Consider the following 20,785-nt stretch of genomic DNA (forward strand, 5'->3'; position numbering starts at 1 on the left):
CAGTAATTTGATGGCTACACTAAAGGACTATCGGCACGCAAAATACAGGCAATATGTGCACACTATGCAACTATATAACTACTATACAACTATGCACACTATATACATCTAAATTTCATCAGTTATATAGTCTGTAGGCTATACCATGTCACAGTGTGAAAGTACAAAGAGAAAATTATACGACGTACACTATGTACACTGTGTACAGTCAAGGTGGGGCTCCCACGATGAATACGTGTGGAAGTTAATGAGAATTTCAAGTATCCTGTCATGCGCGTCTCACAGTTACAACTCAAGTGTCCACAGTGACGATTTGTGTGCTAGATATAATTTGTCGCGATACACATTCGAGGTCACAAAATTCCTACGGCATTCCACGAGACACCCGTCTTCGTTTTGTCGCTAATTATTTTCTTTCTTTCTTTCTTTTTTTTTTTTTTTGTTGTTGTTGTTGCTTGGTGCAATCGCAAGGTACTGAATAGCAAGTCATAGAAGATCTGTATGAAGTGGCAACTGCGATACACTGTCAGCATGGCATCTAGGACGCGTGCCAGCGGAAGGGTCTTGTAACATATAGTAGTTCAAAATAACCCAAACTGTTCAGCACGATTGTTTCTTTTGTTTTGTTTTTTTCTTTATACATGTCCGCTGAAATGCACTCATCAGGCGTCATAGTTGTCCTACATATTTAAAGCGATAGTTCACTGTACAAGCATCGATTCGTTGATTCCTATTGCAAACGGTAGTGTATTTCGAACTTTATCAAGGTTTGCGCGTTATAGTTTCCCGAAGCTCGAGCGGCATGATTTATTGCAGGCATCTGAAAACAACGAGATCCACGCAAGTAGGGAAAATGCATGGGAAAATGTGACGTGAAGAGGGCGGTCCGTTTTCCGCAGTTTTCCGGGATTGAGCCGAACCGTCACGAAATGGAACGCGAGCCGACGGCCCCATCCCGTAATATGCTCCTCCCCTGGCACTCGGCAGCGCAGCCCATAGCCACAGGGAAATACTGAAATCTCGGGAAATATGTCGAATTCGAAAGAAAGGGATTGACGGGGAGGTGTTCATTGTCTAATGCACACGTCCAGCACGTTCTTTTCTTTCTTCTTCTTCTTCTTTTTTTTTTTCAGTTTCGTTGCAGGGAGTCCTGTTTCGTTGTTAAAGGAGCAATGAGGTGATGTTTAACATCGCTCGAAATCCTGCCTCGACTGTCAAGCTGTCCACCAGGAGTCACCATGCAAAATATTTTCGCTGTCAGATGTATTATAGCCGCGCAATCGAATTTACAAAAAACGGTCGGAGAAAGCAGCCGCGGACGGACAGCACGATCCTCGAGTGACGGGGAGAATGCCCCGAGCCTTTTTTGCTCAGGACTTCTTCTCAGCTCACGCGCTGCTTATACATGCTTGAGCTGTGCCGCTGTGCCGCTGTACGTCACTCGTCACGTGAGGGGAATAGCATACGTCACGACATCCTCTCGTTTGGCAATGCGCTCTGTTCACGAGGAGAAGGATTTTTCAAAGGTGTGCAGAACAGAGCCCTCGCGCTCGCTCTGTATGTCACCTGCCCTTATCGTTCTTCCGAGGGAACCCATTTTATTTGTTAGAAAACACCCTGCACCGAAAAATGAAAAAAAAAAATTGGGCGGTCACCTTAGTGCTGTTTAATGGATGACCTACCGAGGCCGGTATGCCATCCGTAAACGCTTGTAGGAACGTGGGAGAGACACACTGCCGAAGCGCCTTTGCTCCATTCTTACTTATTATTTGCCTATGTTGGGTCTCATCGCTACCGTGACAGTCAGATTGAGGGTCCAAATAAAGACGCAATTAAAGCACTAAGTGATTGTCATATGATGCGCGGGAAGCATTGCAGATGGACAAGGTCTACAGACAGGACGACAGCGACACCGCCTGTCAGGACGACAGCGATAAAGGAAGCGGGGAGGGGAAAGGCTGATAATTTGTTCCCAGTGAACGAGGCAGAAGTAAGGTAGCGGAACATTACGAAGGACAAAGGGCCCGCACAACAACAAGGGGAGTCGAGATGGGCTCCTCTGAGAATGGCCGAGGGATCTTAGACAGCGTGCGACAGCTGCTTTAGTGACATTAATTCCATCTCCAACTCCAAGGGGAGTCGAAAAAAGAAAAAAAAAGACGCAGAGAAAAGAAAGTCTGTACGAGGTAGAAAACCAGTGTTAACCATAATCACAGAAGAGATAACAACTAGTCTGTAAGAGAAAATTGATTAATTTTAGCGGTTTTGTGAACTAGACGCATAACCACCGCTATTAGTCCCGAGAGCGGATAAGTGCACGGTACGTTATGAGACGCTTGGGAACTATATGCAGAGCTGTTGAGGGTAAATTTCAGGGCCTGGGGACTAATATGGGGAGTAATAGCAGTCTAGGTACGTAACTTCTCAGCAATTTACATATTTTTTGTTTTAGAGTAGGAAGGCACAAACGAAGACGCTACATCTAAATTAGTTGAAAAGAGTGTTCCCAGTGGAACACCATTATGCAAATAGGAGCTGACATAAGAAGCACCGCCGATTGAAGACGTCTTGGTAGTTATGAAACACATGTTTGTACAACGAGATCCCGTAGAGAAATGAATCCACGTTGCCCCGTGAACAATATTTGTGCAACGATAAAGGTTGACTCTCAAGCATATGTCTCTCTGGCGGGGCTCGCGCCTCGCCGCTAACCGCGTTGAGCCGGAGCTTGCTTCTACTTTCCCGACATCGTCCCCTAGGCAGTTTGCGTCACTTTACCACCGGCTCCGCATCAACATGCCCAACAGCCGACGTCTTCTTCTCAATCTTGGAAAGGCAGATTCACCTAACTGTGGCACCTGTAGGACTGTCGAGGAAACTGAACATATCTTATGGTCATATTTAATATGACCAAGTAAACTTTTGTAGTACAAGTTCGATACAATTTCCTGTCCACGGTATCAGCAGCACAGGCTATCTCTACAAGCTTATTTAGCTCAGCTGGATGGCAGACGCGTCTGGGCCATTGGAACCCAACCCAGACGCTTTCAGACATATGTCGGCACAGTTCCCTTAGAAGTCGGTCCAGGACGCATATTCCCCAGGTCGTCAGTCGTGACGTTGCCCCACTATGTCAGGCCGACAACGGTGAGCCCTTTCATCACCACCACCACCACACCCAACCATCAGTTCCACGTCATGCAGGCATTTGTTGCGATTTTGCGCATACTTCAAGTTGGTGGACACAGTGTTACTGACAGTGTATGTGAATGAATGACTGACTCAGTGTTTGTGTCACTCATTGGTTTTATTGTAGTTTGCTATTTTTGTTTTCCTAAGTGATCTGGAGCAGCCGCCTCTCGTTATGAGTGCCTATTTCTGCTTTTTTTCTCTCTCTCTCTCTCTCTTCTTATCAACTCAACTCGACTATCTCTGGAAAAACAGCCAAAAGTGCGCGCGCAATGAATGAACATAATCGATACTAAGAAGAATTGTCCCAGGGCGATATTACTGTGTTTGACGTTCATCCTACAACGTTTTTTAGACACGTTTTATTTGGATGTGCGCCGAAAGAAGTTTGTGAAACATGTCTCGCCAGAAATAACGTGACATCCTATATATTTACGGTGCTGTTCCCGGAAAGATTTTTTTTCTTCCTATATTTGACTGAAATCCTCGTAACCGCTTCTGCAGCGTCTAAAAGGATCAACAGTTGGATTATGTGGAGGTGATCGCATTACATCACCACGATTCAATTTCGAGGGAACTTATAGAGCAGAACAATTTGTACGCAGACGAGTGATTGCTTTAGACTGATTTCAGATTCTTACCAGGTTGGAGTTGAGTTTGAGTGCTACAGAAAAAAAAAGGGGGGTTTGAATTCGTCACACGATTAGTTATGCTTTCGTGTAGTCTGTCGCCAGAGGCTTTATTCGACAGAGGCAAAACTACTGACGCAAAATACGTTATTTATGTGTAACAGCCTTGCAAAGGACAGATATCATGTGCAGGTTTCAATGTTTCCGTTTTCGGACGGAAATGCCCCCCACCCACCCCACCCCCAAAAAGAACCCAGGACTTATGGCTTAGGAAGTTATCGGGTTATGGACATTATTGAACAGTTCCACAGAAAGCACTTGCTTTGAATATCAATCGTGGAGAAGTTCTTGCTCTGTTTAGATAGTTCAGTCGAGCGTTTTGGTGACAAACCAGAGTGCACAAGTGACAGGAGTGATGAAAGATGGGTGAAGTAGGGGATTTTCGTTCCCTGAAGTGACCTAGTTATGGGGGTCACTCCTGGTCATAAGTCGGAACGCGATTACTGGAAATAACAGAAAGGAAAACCTTGCAGTGTCATTCAAAAGGCAGCGTAGAAACGCGCTTCAAACTCAACGTGTGTGCTCCTTTGAACTCTGAAGCAACCATTTTCCTAAGACTACGGCGTTATGGTATCCTCGCGGATCCGCGCGGCATCCTTGTTAATGTCTTCAAATACGCGCGGATAGAATGCGTCTAAAACGGCTCGCCTCTGCATTAGTGTTTCTGCCGGTGTTCCCAAGGGGGAGCCATAACCGAGAGCGCGAAGCGAATACAAAATGGCGTCGAAGTGTGCCATTCCTTGCATTGTTGTGCCTTCAACCGCTATTTTTGCTTGGACAACTATGGACGACATAATGTTCCTGAGAAACTTTTCAACGTAACATTTTTCTCGTGCAAGTGTTAGCAGGAAGCAGTACCACTTTAAAACGGTGTCCTTCTTCCTTTTCGAATTCCAGGACAAACATGCCACCGAGGACAACCACAGAGATCGAAAGCATCTGGCAAAATCTTCCAGAGGACACCAAGGAAGCCTACGGAAGGGCATCAATAGAAGAAGCAGCGGAGCTGGTTCGCAACTTCACGTACATGTGCGTGGAAGACCTGAGTCCCGTGGTAGCGTGCTTCGAGCACGCTATTCGTTCGCGGTACCCTCGCGACAGGTACGCTTGCGACCGAGTGGGAAACATAATTGCGGCCAAGTTAGTTTCTTGGCTTCCCGAAGAGTTCCATACTTGGTCCCGAAGACATCTCATGGATATATTGACTGTCGAAAAGCGATTCTGCGACTTCTTCAGCAAGCAAACGTACGGCAAAAAGGAGTCGTAGGGACTATAATCATCGAGATAAAGATCTTTTTTTTAATCATTGCGGATTTATCGTTGTTGCTATCATTAAAAGTTTTGTTGATGGCGGCTGTTGTTCTTTATGTTAAGGCCGGATTCACACGAACGTTTTTCGCGTCCGTGTTTTTAACGGAGGCAAAACGGACCCATTGGAACGAATGGGGATCGAATATGCCCTTAGGTTCCGTTTTTGAAACACACGCACGACGAACGGTCGTGTGAAGAGGTCGTGTGAGTCCGGCCTTAGGTTGAACAGACAATGCTTAATGGACCTTATCTATCCTCTCGATCAATTGTTGCACAGACAGTACCAAAGGCTAATGTCTTGAAACAGGCACTGACTGGTATATTTCCCATAAGGTCCCGATATGTTTGGAGCGTACGTTCTGATGTGGAAGACTTTACGTAATACATACAAAGGGTGACCCCTGCGCTCAGAGCCGGGCGGACGGACGGATGAAGAAAAATATTGAAACGTAGGTCACGCGGGTGCGACCAGCTGTTCCACGTCACAGTTCCAGCTAAAGAACAGGAAATAGGGACAATGTACAAAAAAGTAGCGGTTTCCCTATTGATGCAACAAGGAGTAAATAAGCTATAGCAATCGTTGAACTGCTAAGGAAATGCGGAAATAATCTTAAAGTAATAATAATAATAATTTATTTTTGATTAGGTGCCCATAAAATAATGACCGACGCCCATAGGTAGGTGCCCATAGGTAATGGTTTGCAGATATGGGTGAAAGGTACAAGCAGAACTGCAATCAGTTATTACGCAACACAGTAGAAAAAATTACACCTTCAACCTCTACAAAAAGTGTGTTTTTTTTATAGAAACACGCTTTCTTGTTATTCCGTAAGCTGAAGTAAAAGTACATATTGAAAAAGGAATAGCAGCAAGGGACAGGAACCACACGAACTAACTGCTGACTCTCAACTAGCAGAAGGTTACTTGGCGTACAGGCTTAAATACAAACAAGCTGGTAAGCAAAAGCTAGATACTAGGAAAGCGAAAAGGAAAAACAATCTTATCACAAAGGAAGAGGGCAACAGAATCTAGATACGCAACACAAGCTCGTTGTAATCCGGACACGTCCCAAGATACTGCGTTCCGGTAGATAAGAGAGCCAAAGAAGGTGTGCTCACACAGTGAGCTTTTGATGTTGTTGGCTTCTTTTTGGCTCGTTGTTGGCACTTTCTTTGGCTCTGTTATCTGTCGAAACGGAGTATCTTGGGACGTGCCGCGATCACAACTAGCTTGTGTTGAGTATCTACAGGGTGGATTTAGCAAAGGTTACACATTTTGATCGCGTCGTAAAAATAGAAAATGACGTTTCCGGCGTTTCAAACTTTGCAGACTGATAGTCATTCGCCTAAAGTTATTTTTTGCAAATGCTATGACTTTGTAGAATAAAAAGTTCGAAGCAAAGCAAATTCTCACCCCATGCATTTCCTATAGCCTATACTGCCCGCAAGCCGCCTTTTTTTTTTTTTTTTTTTCTTCTGTATGCTTCACGTTCAAGTCACCACTTATAGGTGGCGCTGCCTGGAGACAAAGCAAAAACTATGGAACAACAACCAGATGGACCAAATGCAGGGCTTCGAGGCAGCGCCACCTATACGTGGTGATGTGAACGTGAAGCAGACACAGGAAAAAATGGCGGTTTGCTGGCGGTACGGACCGAAGGAAATGCATGAGAATTTGCTTTGCTTCTGACTTTTTTTCTACAAAGTAAGAGCATTTAAAAAAAAAAGGATGAAACTTCAGGCGAATGACTATCAGTCTGCGAAGTTTGAAGCGCCAGAAACGTCATTTTGTAGTTATTTTTACGACGCGATCAAAATGTGCAACTTTTGCTAAATTCACCCTGTAGATTGTAGATTCTGTTGCCCTCTTCCTTTGCGATACGTTTTTTTTTTCTTCTTCTTCTTCTTTTCGCTTTCCTTGTATCTCATTTTTCTTTACCATCTTGTTTGTATTTAAGCCTGTGTGCCAAGTAGAATTCTGCTAGTTGAAATCGGCAGTTGGTTCGTGTGGTTCACGTGCTTGTCCCTCGCTGCAATTCCTTTTTCAATGTGTACCGTTACCAATTACCTCGCCTTTCCACCCTCGTTCTGAAGCAAAAGGTTAAAGACAACGTTACTAAATGTGCGATCAAAATACAACACATCTTACTCCACTGTCGGTGTATAGCGAGGTGCTGAAAAGGGTGTTCACGTCTTGTGCACCGTTCTACACCACATTTAAACTGGAAATATCTTTATTATTATTATTATTATTATTATTATTATTATTAGCAATCCAAAACTAAAGTAAACATGGAAGAAATGGGACTGTAGGATATTCTGTAATTGGGGATATGTGAGGAAAATAAAAAGCAGTGATGGCCAGTAGTTAACTACATGTAGTTAAACTACTAGTTAAACTACCAGATTGTAGTTAAAAAGTAGTTATCAACTACTTGCAGAAATGTAGTGGCAACTACTAGTTAAGCTACTATTTTAAGTAGTTAACTACAGTAGTTAGGTTACTGAAGGCGCAAACTACTTCCGATTTTGCCGCAAGCTTTACGGTACGATTGTGCTTCCGACTTTTACCTTGAGCTACTTGTTTGATGAGAAGGGAGGTGCAGAGCAATTGTGTCATGCATGTGTACTAAATCTTCACTTTTAATGCTTGTCTCCTGAAGCCTCATTTGCTGTGAAATAATTCTGCAACTTAGGCACAGAAAGAATCCCGTTGCAAGCTTTGTATTTGACTGTCGTAGCGGTGGCTTGAACCAAAGTTTATCATTCCGTGTGATTCATATTTAGGTGTCCAAGAACACTACAAGGGATTGGTGTTGATGGACAACGTTAAGTAGTTACAGATGTAGTTCAACTACATTGCAGTAGTTGAAGAAGTAGTTTTAACTACTCCCCTGAAAAGTAGTTGAACTACTAGTTAAACTACTCCATCGCGAAGTAGTTACTAGTTATAGTTAAACTACTGTAGAAGTAGTTAGTGGCCATCACTGATAAAAAGTATCACTTGATGAAAGTACGCACCTTTATGTAGTGTCAGTGGACAGAATTGACCATTTCTACATACTTCTCAAACTGATGTGCAGTAAGCAGCAAAAGAGACAAGCGCATCTGTAGACAGCGTAAACCTTTTGACACGAACACACTCATGTGCGCCACAACAAACTTACAATGATGCGCTATTACTCTTGCACCATACTCTTTTATACATTAATATCGTATGTAGCCCTCGGAATAATAAGCAAACAAAATATAAAACATGGCTTCTTCACCCACGGCATGCCTTTGTCAGGGTGGGTGGAGGCTGCCATAGACGCAAGAACGTTGGTGCTGCATGGCTCAGCATGCTGCTGCGGGAGCTAGCATTGCACTATATTTCTGGGAGTTTCTTTGGTTGCGAAGCACCCCATTCCAAAAGGGTGTTTTAAATAGAATACATCCATTGGAAGAGTTTTTTTTTTTTAAGAAAAGCACCAGTCGTAAGAGAGTTTTCTCTAGAAAACACAGGGCGTTTTGGAAACACTCAGCATTGTGGTGTAAAACAAGAAGTGCACCATGGGACAGGCAATTTACTCAAAACATGTGTAAAATTGATTACTCTGGATTAAATGAGGAAAGAAAGAAAACCCGCTGACCTGAATTAGAGGATAACTTTTTATTCAAGCCGATCTTGTTTGTTCGTTGCGCAGGCTTAGCATATGTGTATAGTGATGGCTTATGTATATATAATCCATGCAGTAAGCGTGTTCAGTCCCCCTGCAAACAGAATCAGTACATTTCAGCGTGTCAAGTTAACAAAGGATCTTAATGTCGGTTGTCGCGCCGTTGTCGGTGGCAGGCATCTTGAGTGAATAATGCGTAAAATCAAACTAAATTCTTTGCCGTGATTTCGAGGACCATTGATTTTAATGATCTGAAACTTCAACATGAAACATGTGGAGATGACGGCAGTCCTAACCGGATTTACTGCAACGCATACAGAACGGCGATGAACATGGTCCGAGAGCGAGTTTGTTCATGTCGGCAGGCCCACGCCACGACGAAGCAAGACGTCGCTTTCCCACCTTGGCAGTTTCGCTTGCAAGATGTAATAAAACGTAGCGTTCCAACGCCCGCAGCTGCCTCGTGATAGCCTCACCTTTTGCGAACACGCCCGGTGCTATGCTTTGGTAGGCACTCCTCGTCTCACGGTCGCAAACTATATGGGGTGCCGGCAAGCAGCCGCAAGCGGGTTCTCAAACGACCCTCTGCACGGAAGAAGGGGAGGAGTCACCTCGAATGCACTTCGATAAACGCTTCTGCACCCACGGTTCCCGTGGCGCCATCTATTGTCCGAGCTGAGTTTTCGGCGCAGACCACAAAAATTTCCGAGGAGGTAGCCTAATAATGCTATCACAATAAAAAGGAAGGAGCAGAAAATCTGCAGACAGCGGTCCGTCGGCTTCGATGGTAGTAAATGCCCAGTGAAATTACCATGCACATTTTTGTTTTTGTTTTGTTTCGCTCTCTATCTCTCTCTCGCTTCCTATTTTTTCTTTTTTTGCTTCCCAGTGTTGTGCAACAAAAACATGAGTTTTTGAGAACGTGTCCTGAGCCCAACTGACCTGTAGCGTGCAAGGGAAGGTATCTTATCTGAACACTCTATAAATATCATAGATTGAGAAGTTACCTGTCAAGAAGAACTCGTTACAAGTTAAGTTACAGTGTTCAAAATGTAACTAAGTTAATATTGAAGTTCTTCAGCCTGAAATGTAACTCGCAGTTACTGAGTTACTTAAAAAAAAAGAACCAGTTACTTCCAAGTTGCTTCCGACACAAAATAGCATTACGCAGGTGCAGCGCGCGTGAGCAGTTGAGTTAGACCTTGAGTTGCCTGCGGAGGAGTGCAACACGCTTAGATCGTTTTCGTTTATGTCCAACAATAGACGTCTCCCTGTTTGTAAACAAATGACGTCATAGTGTTCGACAGTGGCACAAATTTGGTATAGTTGAACTAAGCTCGAAGCTAGAGGTGAAGATGGTCGCGCCCGAAAGCCGCGGTCTTGAGGGGATTAAGATATGGTCCCTTAAAGGGACGCGACCCTCGGTCCTGCTTTTCATTCAATGGGAGGCAGCGAACAAGTGCCCGTTCGTGGAACCCAGCCCTCTCCTTCCGATTTGTTTCGGTTTCAGTCTGTCTACCAATGTCATGATGACGTTTCTCTGGTAGAGGTCTATTCGAACGCTTTGCATCTTACTCCCTGCGTGGCGCACAATGGTTCAGCTTCATTCCAGTGGCAGCGGTTCTTACTTCCTGAATAAAATACTGTCACTGATTGAATATCACGTTTTATGTCAAAAAATTCCCTGAAGGAACCGGAGAGAAAGCAAGAAAATATGTGGACGCGAGTGAAAAGCGATTAAAAGTAACTGGAACTTCACTTAAGTGACTTTAGCAAAGTTAGTTTGTTTGTTAAGGGAAAATTTATTATGAACGAAATACACGAGCGGTCCTCAGCACACAGTAATTTGATGGCTACACTAAAGCTACCTGAAAAAGGATCGAGTTCCTCTGAAGGTTACCACAGCGCAAAAGAACCGAGTTAAGTTACAAGTTACCAAAAAAAGGAACTTAGTTACAGTAACGAGTTACTTGTAACGAGTTACCTCGAACTCTGATAAATACCCTCCAGTCCTGCAAAGAGTATGTAAGTGAAAGAGAGGAGGCGATGTCGCTTCATGAGGCCGACAACGGCGAGCCTTTTCACCAGCACCAGCACCACCACCATCGCTCATGACGTTCGCAGTCACGATGGGAGCGCCAATTAGGTCATGTCACGTAGCCCGGGACAGCCGAAGCGCCATAGCAATAACAGCAGTGCACGAATTCGGTGGCCAATGAGAGCTTACGGCTGTTCCACTGGCACACCTGATGTCACGCAGGGTATGATGACGTCACGGAAGGAGATCGGGCCGTCCCGTAGCTTCTGCCTCAGAGTACTTTTGTAAGTTTGATTGCGCAGCGGCGATAATGCAGCGCATATCGAAAACATTGTGCGTGGTGGTCTGCTTGATGAATGAAACACTACAATTTCGAGCCGCGTTGAGTGTCATTTCCCTGCTCCTTTGCGGCTACGTGTCATTTTGCGGAACCAGCACTCTCGTCGGTTATGTAAAATCGGGAACGTTTACGACAGAAGAAAGAAAAAGAAGAAAAAGAAAAACGAAAAACATGCTCCGAGCTACAAAAGCGAAAAGCAGAAAAGCACGCTCTACATCAAAACTCTAGCGATTGTTCACAGATGGCAGGACCTGTCCAAGTCTCATGATTTCCATCTGCTATAGTTCGATCTTCGGCAACGAGGCGCTATCGTGCGCAAGAAACAGTCGAACGTGAACCAGAATTACATTGCTGGAGCGGGTCTTTCTGTTGTACCCACGCTCATTATGCGACAAACGCAATCGTCATCGTTATTTCTCCCTATTTGTTGGGACCACGGGTTGGGACATTTTGCGCCACTGCGACGAGTTAAATTTGCGTTCGAGTTAAAATGAAGACGAATGACTTATGTGGAATTTCGCAGTCGAAGAAGATCGCAGCGCCAGTGTACATGCTTAATTTAATATCCATGTGCTCATATATTTGCTCTGTGACGGAAAATGAAAAATGATAATAATAGGAAATGGCAGCCAGGGGGTGCGAGTTTTATTCCTGGTAAAACCTTGACCCAGAGTTGTACACGCTACTCGAAAATAGGAATTGATTACCGTTACTATTACTCTTGCGGCAATTTTCTTTTTCTTTTTGCGTCACAACTTGTACGACTAAAAAGGAATTAACAGCAAAAATAAAAGCCACGCGTTGCGCTGACCGTTCCTTCTGACATTAATAGGTCGTTTGCCAATATACCATCACACTGCATATGCCTTGAGGTGTTTTCTGAGGTAATTGGAGTAGATTTACACGTAAAGGTGTGTGTCAACCCATTTGTGTGGCGGCATGCTGGGATTCCAGATAATTTTCACTAGCTGGGACTCTTTTGATATGCGCCGGAGATCACCGACACACGGTGTTTACCTCCCCCATATTGCTATCGTCCGCGGCTGGGCTCGAACCCGCCATCTTGAGCTTATCAGGCCAGCACGTTACCGACTGAGCTACTGAGTGCGTAATGTTTTTAATTTTTTTTTATTAGAGTTCGCTGCCTTTGAACAGAATTAGAACACGCATCATTAGGCAATAAATTGGTATTTTCTCTCCCATCACCATGAAAATCTCCGAAAGCCGGGGTCATGCTGATAAATCAGGAGAACTCGTCGACATGACAGTGTCAAACAAGAAGGACATTAGCAACTACGCAAACTGTATTCTGTGACCTCTCTGTCTGAGAGTTGTGCTCTGTTGCTAATATGGCGGATACTTCTTTCTTTTTGGTCGTAATGAGACACTTTTGGCCGAACTGAGATGTTCGTTGAAATGGGACACATGAGGTCTTAAAGGATTATTGGGCGCAATGAAACTTCGATCGTAGTGAGACTTTGGACGTAATGAAATGTTACCTGTTGTGAACAACCTGCATAAACTTAGGCGAGCCGGTGGACGGAATCCACGGAAGCCTAGGCGCGGACCACTACGTTAGAACCGTTGTATTTCGTCCCTTCTACGTGGCCCATGCTTATGCTTTCCTTTTATCCTGACTCTCTGCGCATCTCTTCCAAAGCGTTGACCCCCAATGCCTTAATAATAGAAGGGATCAGCCGCGCTCCATTCCAACTTGGAATTTCCGTACAGTAGGTCGCGGTAGGAGGAGACTAAAGGGCGTCCCCTGGCACCGAAAATGCCTGGTGCGGAATGATATTACAATGACTTCCGCCTAACAGAAGAGGAGATAAGAAAGGACGGGTATGGAGCCCGAGGATTGGCTTTGTCTCTAAATGGAGCCTTAGTCGAAAAGTAATCGATTACTCAAAATCGTAATCAAACTACTTGAAACATTACTTGCTCACAAATGATGCTTGTGATGCAACTGATACTTGCTCACTGATTACTAGTAAGGGTAACGCGTTACGTACAAGTCTGGCTTTACCTTACGTAAAGATGAGTTTCTCTTTTAAACTGCTTATACTCCCCCGAATCATTGAATCCTAACTTTTTAGGACATTCGAAGAAAAAATACCGTTTCGGGGGATTTTCAGCAACTCAAGGTTTATTCGTGGCTTACGGGGTAGGAGAAAAACAACGTGTGGAAGCACGTGCTGTGAGGACCTTCAAGTACATTATGAAACGTTATAAGCAGTGATCGCACTGTTCGCCTTTAGGATCACAGTTTAATTTACGCGTCTGATGCTATTATATGAGCATTGTAATATCTGTTGCTATCAAGTCATCTTTTTAATAAGTCGCCTTCATGCCACACACACACACACACATACAAGTTATGCCATTCCACGTAAATTCTTTATCGTGATCGTTCATGTATCAGTAGGGAGTTTTGGGATATCGGAAGCGCCCTCCGATTCCGACTCATTATCCTATCAGTCAACCAGATATCAGCAACGGGATGTCACCGACTCCACGCAACTGGCTTATCATCTGTTCGGAAACGTTATCGTGACACTTCTATGTTTTCCTAATACTCTATTGACAAGCGAACGACTCCTCAATTGTATCACCCATTCTGAAATAAAGTTCTTTAGTACAGTTCACGTCAACCTTAATAATAACGCTGGGAAAAAAATATGGTCTTGTTCCCGAGCGCGATTACAGCAACCCTTGGGGACATGAGGAAATCTTAATTCAACAAAATTATTCTGTTCGTTTAACGCAAGGATTTTGTTAACTTAGCATTCCTCCAGTGCCCCCAGGTTTGCTGTTATCGCGCTCGGAAATTAGATTTTCTGTTTTCATTGTTATTATTAAGGTTGACGGGAGCTGTACATAGCTCCGGAAGCGACGAAGTCGAAGCACTAAACAGGGTTGGCAAATTGATTACATTCATTCGGCCATTAGACGAGAAGACGTCTTCGGTCATCAAAAGAGAGTGATATTTTTTCGAACTCACCTGGGTCATTGTGCGCAGGAATGATGAGTCTTTGGTTTTTGGTGGGCCACGTCCAAAGTGAGTGAAAGATCACAGTAGCCAGTCACAGTAATCAGGGTTAATAGTACACGCAATAGCACGTATGAAAAGATGCTCGTCACCCTTACGGTGGAAACCTATAAGTACAGATGCAAAATGGTTCAACAAAGTTCAACAGCAATATTTCTGCATCATTGTTTGGCACGCTTGACGTCGGTTAGAACGAGATTGCTGTGGAGGCGAAAGATTAAGTTGAAAGAGTTTCAAAAACAATGTGTAGTCCACAGAGTTGTAATGGCTGCGAGACCTAAATAATGGAATACCGCTACTGCATTCAAAAGTAGAGCGATACTAGCGTTGCAACATGAACCAAATAAAAGTAAAGCAAATATTTTTCCGCTACTGTGTTCTCTCATTGCCCAACATATGTCGAGCAACGGTGTACTGTTCATGTATCCCAATTAGCCAGGACACAGCCCAAATACACCGTTTTCTGTTCGGCATACTCACGGTTCCCAACTCCAAGCTTTTGCGTCTACGTCACCGGGCTGCTGGATTTTCCTTCTGGAAAGTTCAGTTTGAATTTGAATATTAAAAAAGGGGGGGAAGAGATATTGAATTCTTTCTCGAAAATTTTCGTGTTTGCTGCTACTGTTGTTGTTGCCGTGTCTGGCAATATTAAACTCCAAGATATAATGCTCAAAGATATCCGCATATTGATGTAAGACCAGGCTGACATCATCTTTGACGACGAATTGACGATCTTAAATTATCTGTATGTGTGTGTGTTTTTTATCTAGAGGTGGATGATCTCAACGTAGTGCTGTCACTTAACCGTATGTGCGGCATGCCTTATGCATCAAGGAGAAGGTGAGGGGTGACATTAGTGAACCATATCTGTTACATGTCTGTTGCACCCATGTCTGTTACATGGTTCACTGATATCACCCTTTACTTTTCCGTTTGCTCACAATTAATTTCGCCACCACCCCCTGTCCCCCACTCCTTCCTGCTGTCCTCTCTCCATCTGTCCACGTCTGTACGCCGCTCATAGCCACAGCTGCTTCGCGGCGCTAACATAGAATAAAATAAAATTAAATTTTTTTTAAAAATGAAATGAAGTTCAACTCAACGTCTCTTACGTTTCTCTTACGTCTCTTACGTTGCGTTCGTCGACTTATCATACTTGCTGAGCGATTCGGAGCGTTCATCAGCAATGGAGAGCACAGAAGAGTTACATCGCAGAGATACGCGTTTTTTATCAGTTAACTTTGGATAATTTTTTATTGCTTGTGCAACGCAAAATCGACTTGTGATCAAGGAAAAGCAGATAAACGTCATTATACACCCCAAGCCTGGATTGCACAATTTGAATTTATTATGCACGGAAATATCAGTTCAATGAAGAGAGACAGAGAGGATTGTTAAAACGGGCTACCTCTTGTAGTGCGATGTGCAAAACCAGTTTTTCGAATTAAAAAATAAATAGGAATTACGAAAGTTACGAGAACAAAATAGCCAGCAGCGTCAGTACATGTAAGTACATTATACGCATTATGTCGACCGCCGATAAGCATTATGTATTTGTATTATTATTATAATCAAGAAAAACGTGTACGAATGCTGTCATATTTTGTTAGAGGTATACATACCTTCAACGCGACGCAGTTTCCTATTGAATTGGCGCCAGATTTCACCGTTTTTGACGGGACTTTCGCGATCATCGCTATGCAGCCTCCCAGAAGGTAAACGTGCAGCCAGGCAATTTCAAGGGCGGTACAGCAGACACCTAACAAGTCCTCGTGAGCCATATTCACGGTTTTGCGAGTATTGGTTCATGCTGTCACTTTATTTATTTATACCCTTAGGGCCAAGCACTACAGAGGGGAGTGGTTATATAAAATTAGCTATACACAGTTTAAAATTGGTTGGATTAATAGGTATCGCTGAAGACGGAAGGTGGTTCCAGTCCAAACTTGTTCGGGGTACAAAAAAGTTAGATAATAAATATGCAGAGCGGTGTTCCCACCTTACGTTGATGATCGATACGCGATTAGATAAATCAGCATGTAGTGAGCAAATGTTCTCATAGTATTGTATTGTGAAAATAAATGGCGCGAAAAAGAGTGAGGCGCCACCGTTTCCGACGTAGTGATAGAGGTTCAAGTGATAATGAAGCGTTCATAGATGTAACACTCGCTGTTCTGTTGAAGTTAGGATAAAACGAGCCGCGCGGTTTTGAATGCTCTCAAGTTGAAGGACTAATGTGGAGTGAGTTGGGTCCCCGACAGATGATGCATATTCAAGTTTGGGACGAACTAGAGTCTTATATAGTGTTAACTTTAGATCTACAGGAGCCATGGAAAATTTTCTTCTAGTATATCCGAGGGTGAGGTGGGCGTTGTTAGAAACATATTCAATGTGGGATTTCCAAGAAAGGTCAGCCGTTAGTAACACTCCTAAATATTTGTATGTGGTTATACGGACTGGAGCTGGATGTGGTTAATGCTGTAGCAATGGCTGACATCTTGCTGCAGCCTAGACACGTGCATATGTTTGCATTTACGGAATGCATTTATACTTGAATGATATAACTACGTTCGATATGCACTGTTTGATCAGCATATAGAGAAACTGCTTACCATATACTGACGCTTCAAAAGAATACCGCATTATCTTTGCTTTTAGTCTAGCAGTCGATATACATCGGTTGAGTATGCACCAAGGCCAGCGAGTGCCAAACAGAACGTGTCAGGGACCTTCAGTTGATACGGAGACCCTGAGTAGTGTTTGACCCAAAAAAGAACGCGCTTAGTAACGATCATCGTTTCACTCGACTGGATGGTTTCAGTTTCGAAGTTCCAGTTACACGCCCTCAATAATTGTTCTCTCCTAAGCTCGCGCTTTTTAGATCGTGAAGGTCGGTAAGGAAAAGTTGGTATTGTTACATAGTCACCGATTGCGTAGGGGCTTGGGGGGCTTGGGCCCTCTCGGAACTCTGCCCGGTGGAGGGCCATGCCGACTCCGAGAATCTGCGTAGTTGCCACTCAAGTGTGAACGTTTCGGGGGATATCCTAAGGATAGCGTGTTTCATGCGAGTAAGCATGAAAACCCTGTACAAATTTGCCGCTAACAACAACAAAAAGAAAAAGAAAAGAATCGTTTTCATTGGCTCTTTAATATATCGTTTCTCTTTTCAATCGAACATGATTTTCCTTGTGGGACTCGCAGGGTGCATTGTGAGGAAACAATTCTGTTTACTATGCAGTCCACGTTGCAAACATGCAATGGTCCCTCGTCGTTATCTATATATGCGCACTACACACGCGATACCGAAGGAAGAGAGGAAGAAACGATTACGAGGAAAACGTATTCCATGCTCAGCAGGAGCACGCGCAAGGGTTTCTAATCCGCGAATTATGTAAACCGATACTACGCCGTATATCATCATAAACTTAAGCAACCGTGAAAGACGATGCTAAATCATCACGGCTGACAACAAACAACAAACAAGAATACCACAACCCAAGCAAACATGCGAACGCCCCAAATATCGCATGCACGATGCCGTTTGTTGAATACGCAACGGCTTTACGAAGCGTGAAGTACCGCAGCACATCATAAAGGCAGCTCATGTCACGGCACAACGGTTACGTGGGCAAGCAAAGAAGCTAACTGATATAAGACTGATAGTATACTATTTACGAGGCAGAAGGAAGCGCTGAAAGTCTTGGCTTCGGGTTGTTTCTTGATTGCTTATTTCTACTGTTGATGGGGGATAACTCGTTTCGTTTATTCCGGCGTAGCTGACCATCACGCATGTCGAATTGTCGTACTATCTTGCTGAAAGTCAGATTTGTTCTGTTGTGCGTGCCTAAATGAACTGTGCTGTCGACGTAAAACGATAAGTCTTTCTTTGCGGTACGTATGGGGTATCATGACCGATGGAGTCGCGTCACCAAATCGGAAGAAATTTAAAAAGCTCCTATTCAAGGCATCGCAATGAGTCAGCCGGCGTTGTTTAGGTAACAGATTTAGGCAGGTCTGGCAGGCCTGTGTATTTGTGTATACAATGTGTGTATAAAAATTGTTGATTGTGATCAACAGTTTCATGTGATGGTGTACGCATCATCAACAATGGTGTGTGTGTGTGTGTGTGTATGGGGGGGGGGGGGGTCGTCAGTCGTCCAACAATCACCGCGCGAGTACACGTACCGCGTCTAGCAGCAAAACAGATGCCTTGTCAAGAGATTCGTCCAGATGAGCTCTAACCGTACGTTTATACCACAGTTGGAAAAATTTCGCGTTTGAAAGTCATCCAGAAAACCCGTATTTTACTGAAGTGGGAATTTTCTGACAATGTCGGTATACATGAGACGAAAATACGATCAAAATGGAACAAAACGTGTCCTACGGAAAATTGCAGAGTCTAAGGAAAGTAAAATGGGGCCACTCAAAGATGCAGAACGTTCTGGACTTTATATAGACTGCGGTTACATGGACGGATATGTCGACTGAAGGCCCGCCCAGTCGACTCGGTTTACACGACTGTCGACTAAGGCGCCATAGAGCTCTGCAGGATTCCGTCGACAGATCCTCGACTGAAGTGTCACCCTCGTCTTTGAATTATAACTTTGAAATTTAGATTCGTTACACACAACGTTGTCATCGCGTGGATTCTTTTACTTCTCAAGTACTTTTGCAGCCTTCCGCCACGCCACTAAGGAATTATTTAACACGGAATAGCAAGCCGTCCTTTCTGGCTAACTTCTCCTGTCAAAATAAATAGACCCCCCCCCCCAACCGCCACGCCATTCTTTTCATAATCAATTCTTCTTCTTCTTCTTCGTCCGCCGTCTCTGGCCATCGTCCACCTATTCTGTTCTCAGGCGAGGGAGGGCTATGCATCGGCAGTGACGTACGGGAAGTGACTTAATATGTCGACTGACGCGGTTTACATGGCGGAGCTCAGTCGACATTTGTCGTCTCAACTACCCAATCCGAGCGACTTGTATGTACTGTGTAGACTTATCTTTTAAAGGAGCACTGAGGTGACTCGTTTATTTATTTTTTATTTTTGCTGTGGCGTGTTCTGCAACTAATAAAATGAGCTCCTGCGAAAGAACGGCGAGTGCTGGTGACCTACAGAGCACGCGTGACACCTTCTGTTCGGCACACCTTTAAAAAATCTTCCGCTTGTGAAAGGACCATATCGGAGAACAAGACGCCGTGACGTAACGTGGTCCCCGGGCACGTGACTAGTGACGTAGAGCGGCACAGCTCAAGCACGTATAGACGACTCTCTGTTTACAAAAACATGTGACGCCACGACAAGACCGGTCCGAGGTTATAATTTGCTGTGGTGGGCAAGAAGCGGGAGAAATGCGTCGCCTGATAGGCTGATAAAGCTGATTGTGCCCACCAGCATGCTTTGCGCGGCGGGGTTACGTAATCAATGACGTAGGAGCTCAGGTCGTCTATACGTTGGTTTCGGCGCATATCAGTGGGCGCGGCTATGACACCCCCACACTGATGTAATGGCGATCGGGTGACGTCAAGCAAGTTGGCTGCTCTCCAGGAAACTGCCGTATAAGCGGCGCGCCGGCTGGTATGAAAGAAACAAAGGAAAAAAGGCACGGGGACTTCCCTACGTCACGCGAGGATCGTGTCGATCGTCCGCGGTCGCAATTTGATTGCGAAGTTGTGATACACCGCTGAGCAAAAATATTTTGCCTGTTGATGATTTGACGATGAACAGCTGACAATTTGATGATGATGATGATCTGCAGTATTTTGCTGGTGGACAGCTTGAGGAATGAGACAGTGTTACGAGCCATGTTAGACGTCACCTCATTGCTCCTCTAAGTGAATTTAGATCAGTTTATAGACGCCTTCATTTAAACGCAGCTATAGACAGCGAAAGAAAAAGAAGACAGTTCGTGCTAACAAGGACATTACATCACCAAGGTCATCGACGTACAAACGAGTCAAATGACTTCAACCATGACGGGTAGCATGTCCGTATAGTTAAAACCCAATGGCTGTGACCCCGAGCATAGCCGCCGCCATCATTCTATTGCCTTTTTTCAGAGTCATGTCACCCACTGACGAGCCACACGCCGCGCGAAAGTAGCGGTTGTGGTGGTGGTGGTGGTGATGAAACTGCGCGAAAGTAGCAACTACTTATTATGTATATTTCGATCATACAGATGTACAAGATCTGGCAGAGAGAGGCACACATGTGTATCCGTAAGGAAACTCTTAGTCATAATTTGGAGCAGATACGCACGTAGGGTGAGTTAGCCTATGTGAGTGGCGCAGCCTGAGGGGGTTCAACACCTTCCCCCCGAATTCGCACCTTTGGTAGTGCATTTGGGAGAGGGACACGTGGGTTAGATCCCCTTCCCCCATGTAAAGTAACCATAGAGCACCTCCGGAAATGTATTATAATACTCCGGCTGTGCCACTGGCCTATGTAAGTGGCCCTTTTGTTTTCCTTCTGAACTGCACAAACTAACATTTTACACCTTTCGTCTTTAAA

At 44.3% G+C, this 20,785-nt stretch overlaps 1 protein-coding gene across 1 annotated transcript in view; it reads left to right on the forward strand.

Annotated features, from left to right (window-relative positions):
• Positions 1-5,228, forward strand: part of LOC135394624 (retinol dehydrogenase 7-like) — a 132,628-nt gene extending 127,400 nt beyond the window's left edge. The window contains exon 6 of the mRNA XM_064625455.1: positions 4,776-5,228. Within this exon, the coding sequence (XP_064481525.1) occupies positions 4,776-5,145 (370 nt within the window). The 3' untranslated portion in view covers positions 5,146-5,228. The remainder of the gene's footprint in view (positions 1-4,775) is intronic.
• Positions 5,229-20,785: the final 15,557 nt, after the last annotated feature.

The sequence above is a fragment of the Ornithodoros turicata genome, chromosome 5 (genome assembly GCF_037126465.1).
Source record: "Ornithodoros turicata isolate Travis chromosome 5, ASM3712646v1, whole genome shotgun sequence".
Lineage (NCBI taxonomy): Eukaryota > Metazoa > Arthropoda > Arachnida > Ixodida > Argasidae > Ornithodoros > Ornithodoros turicata.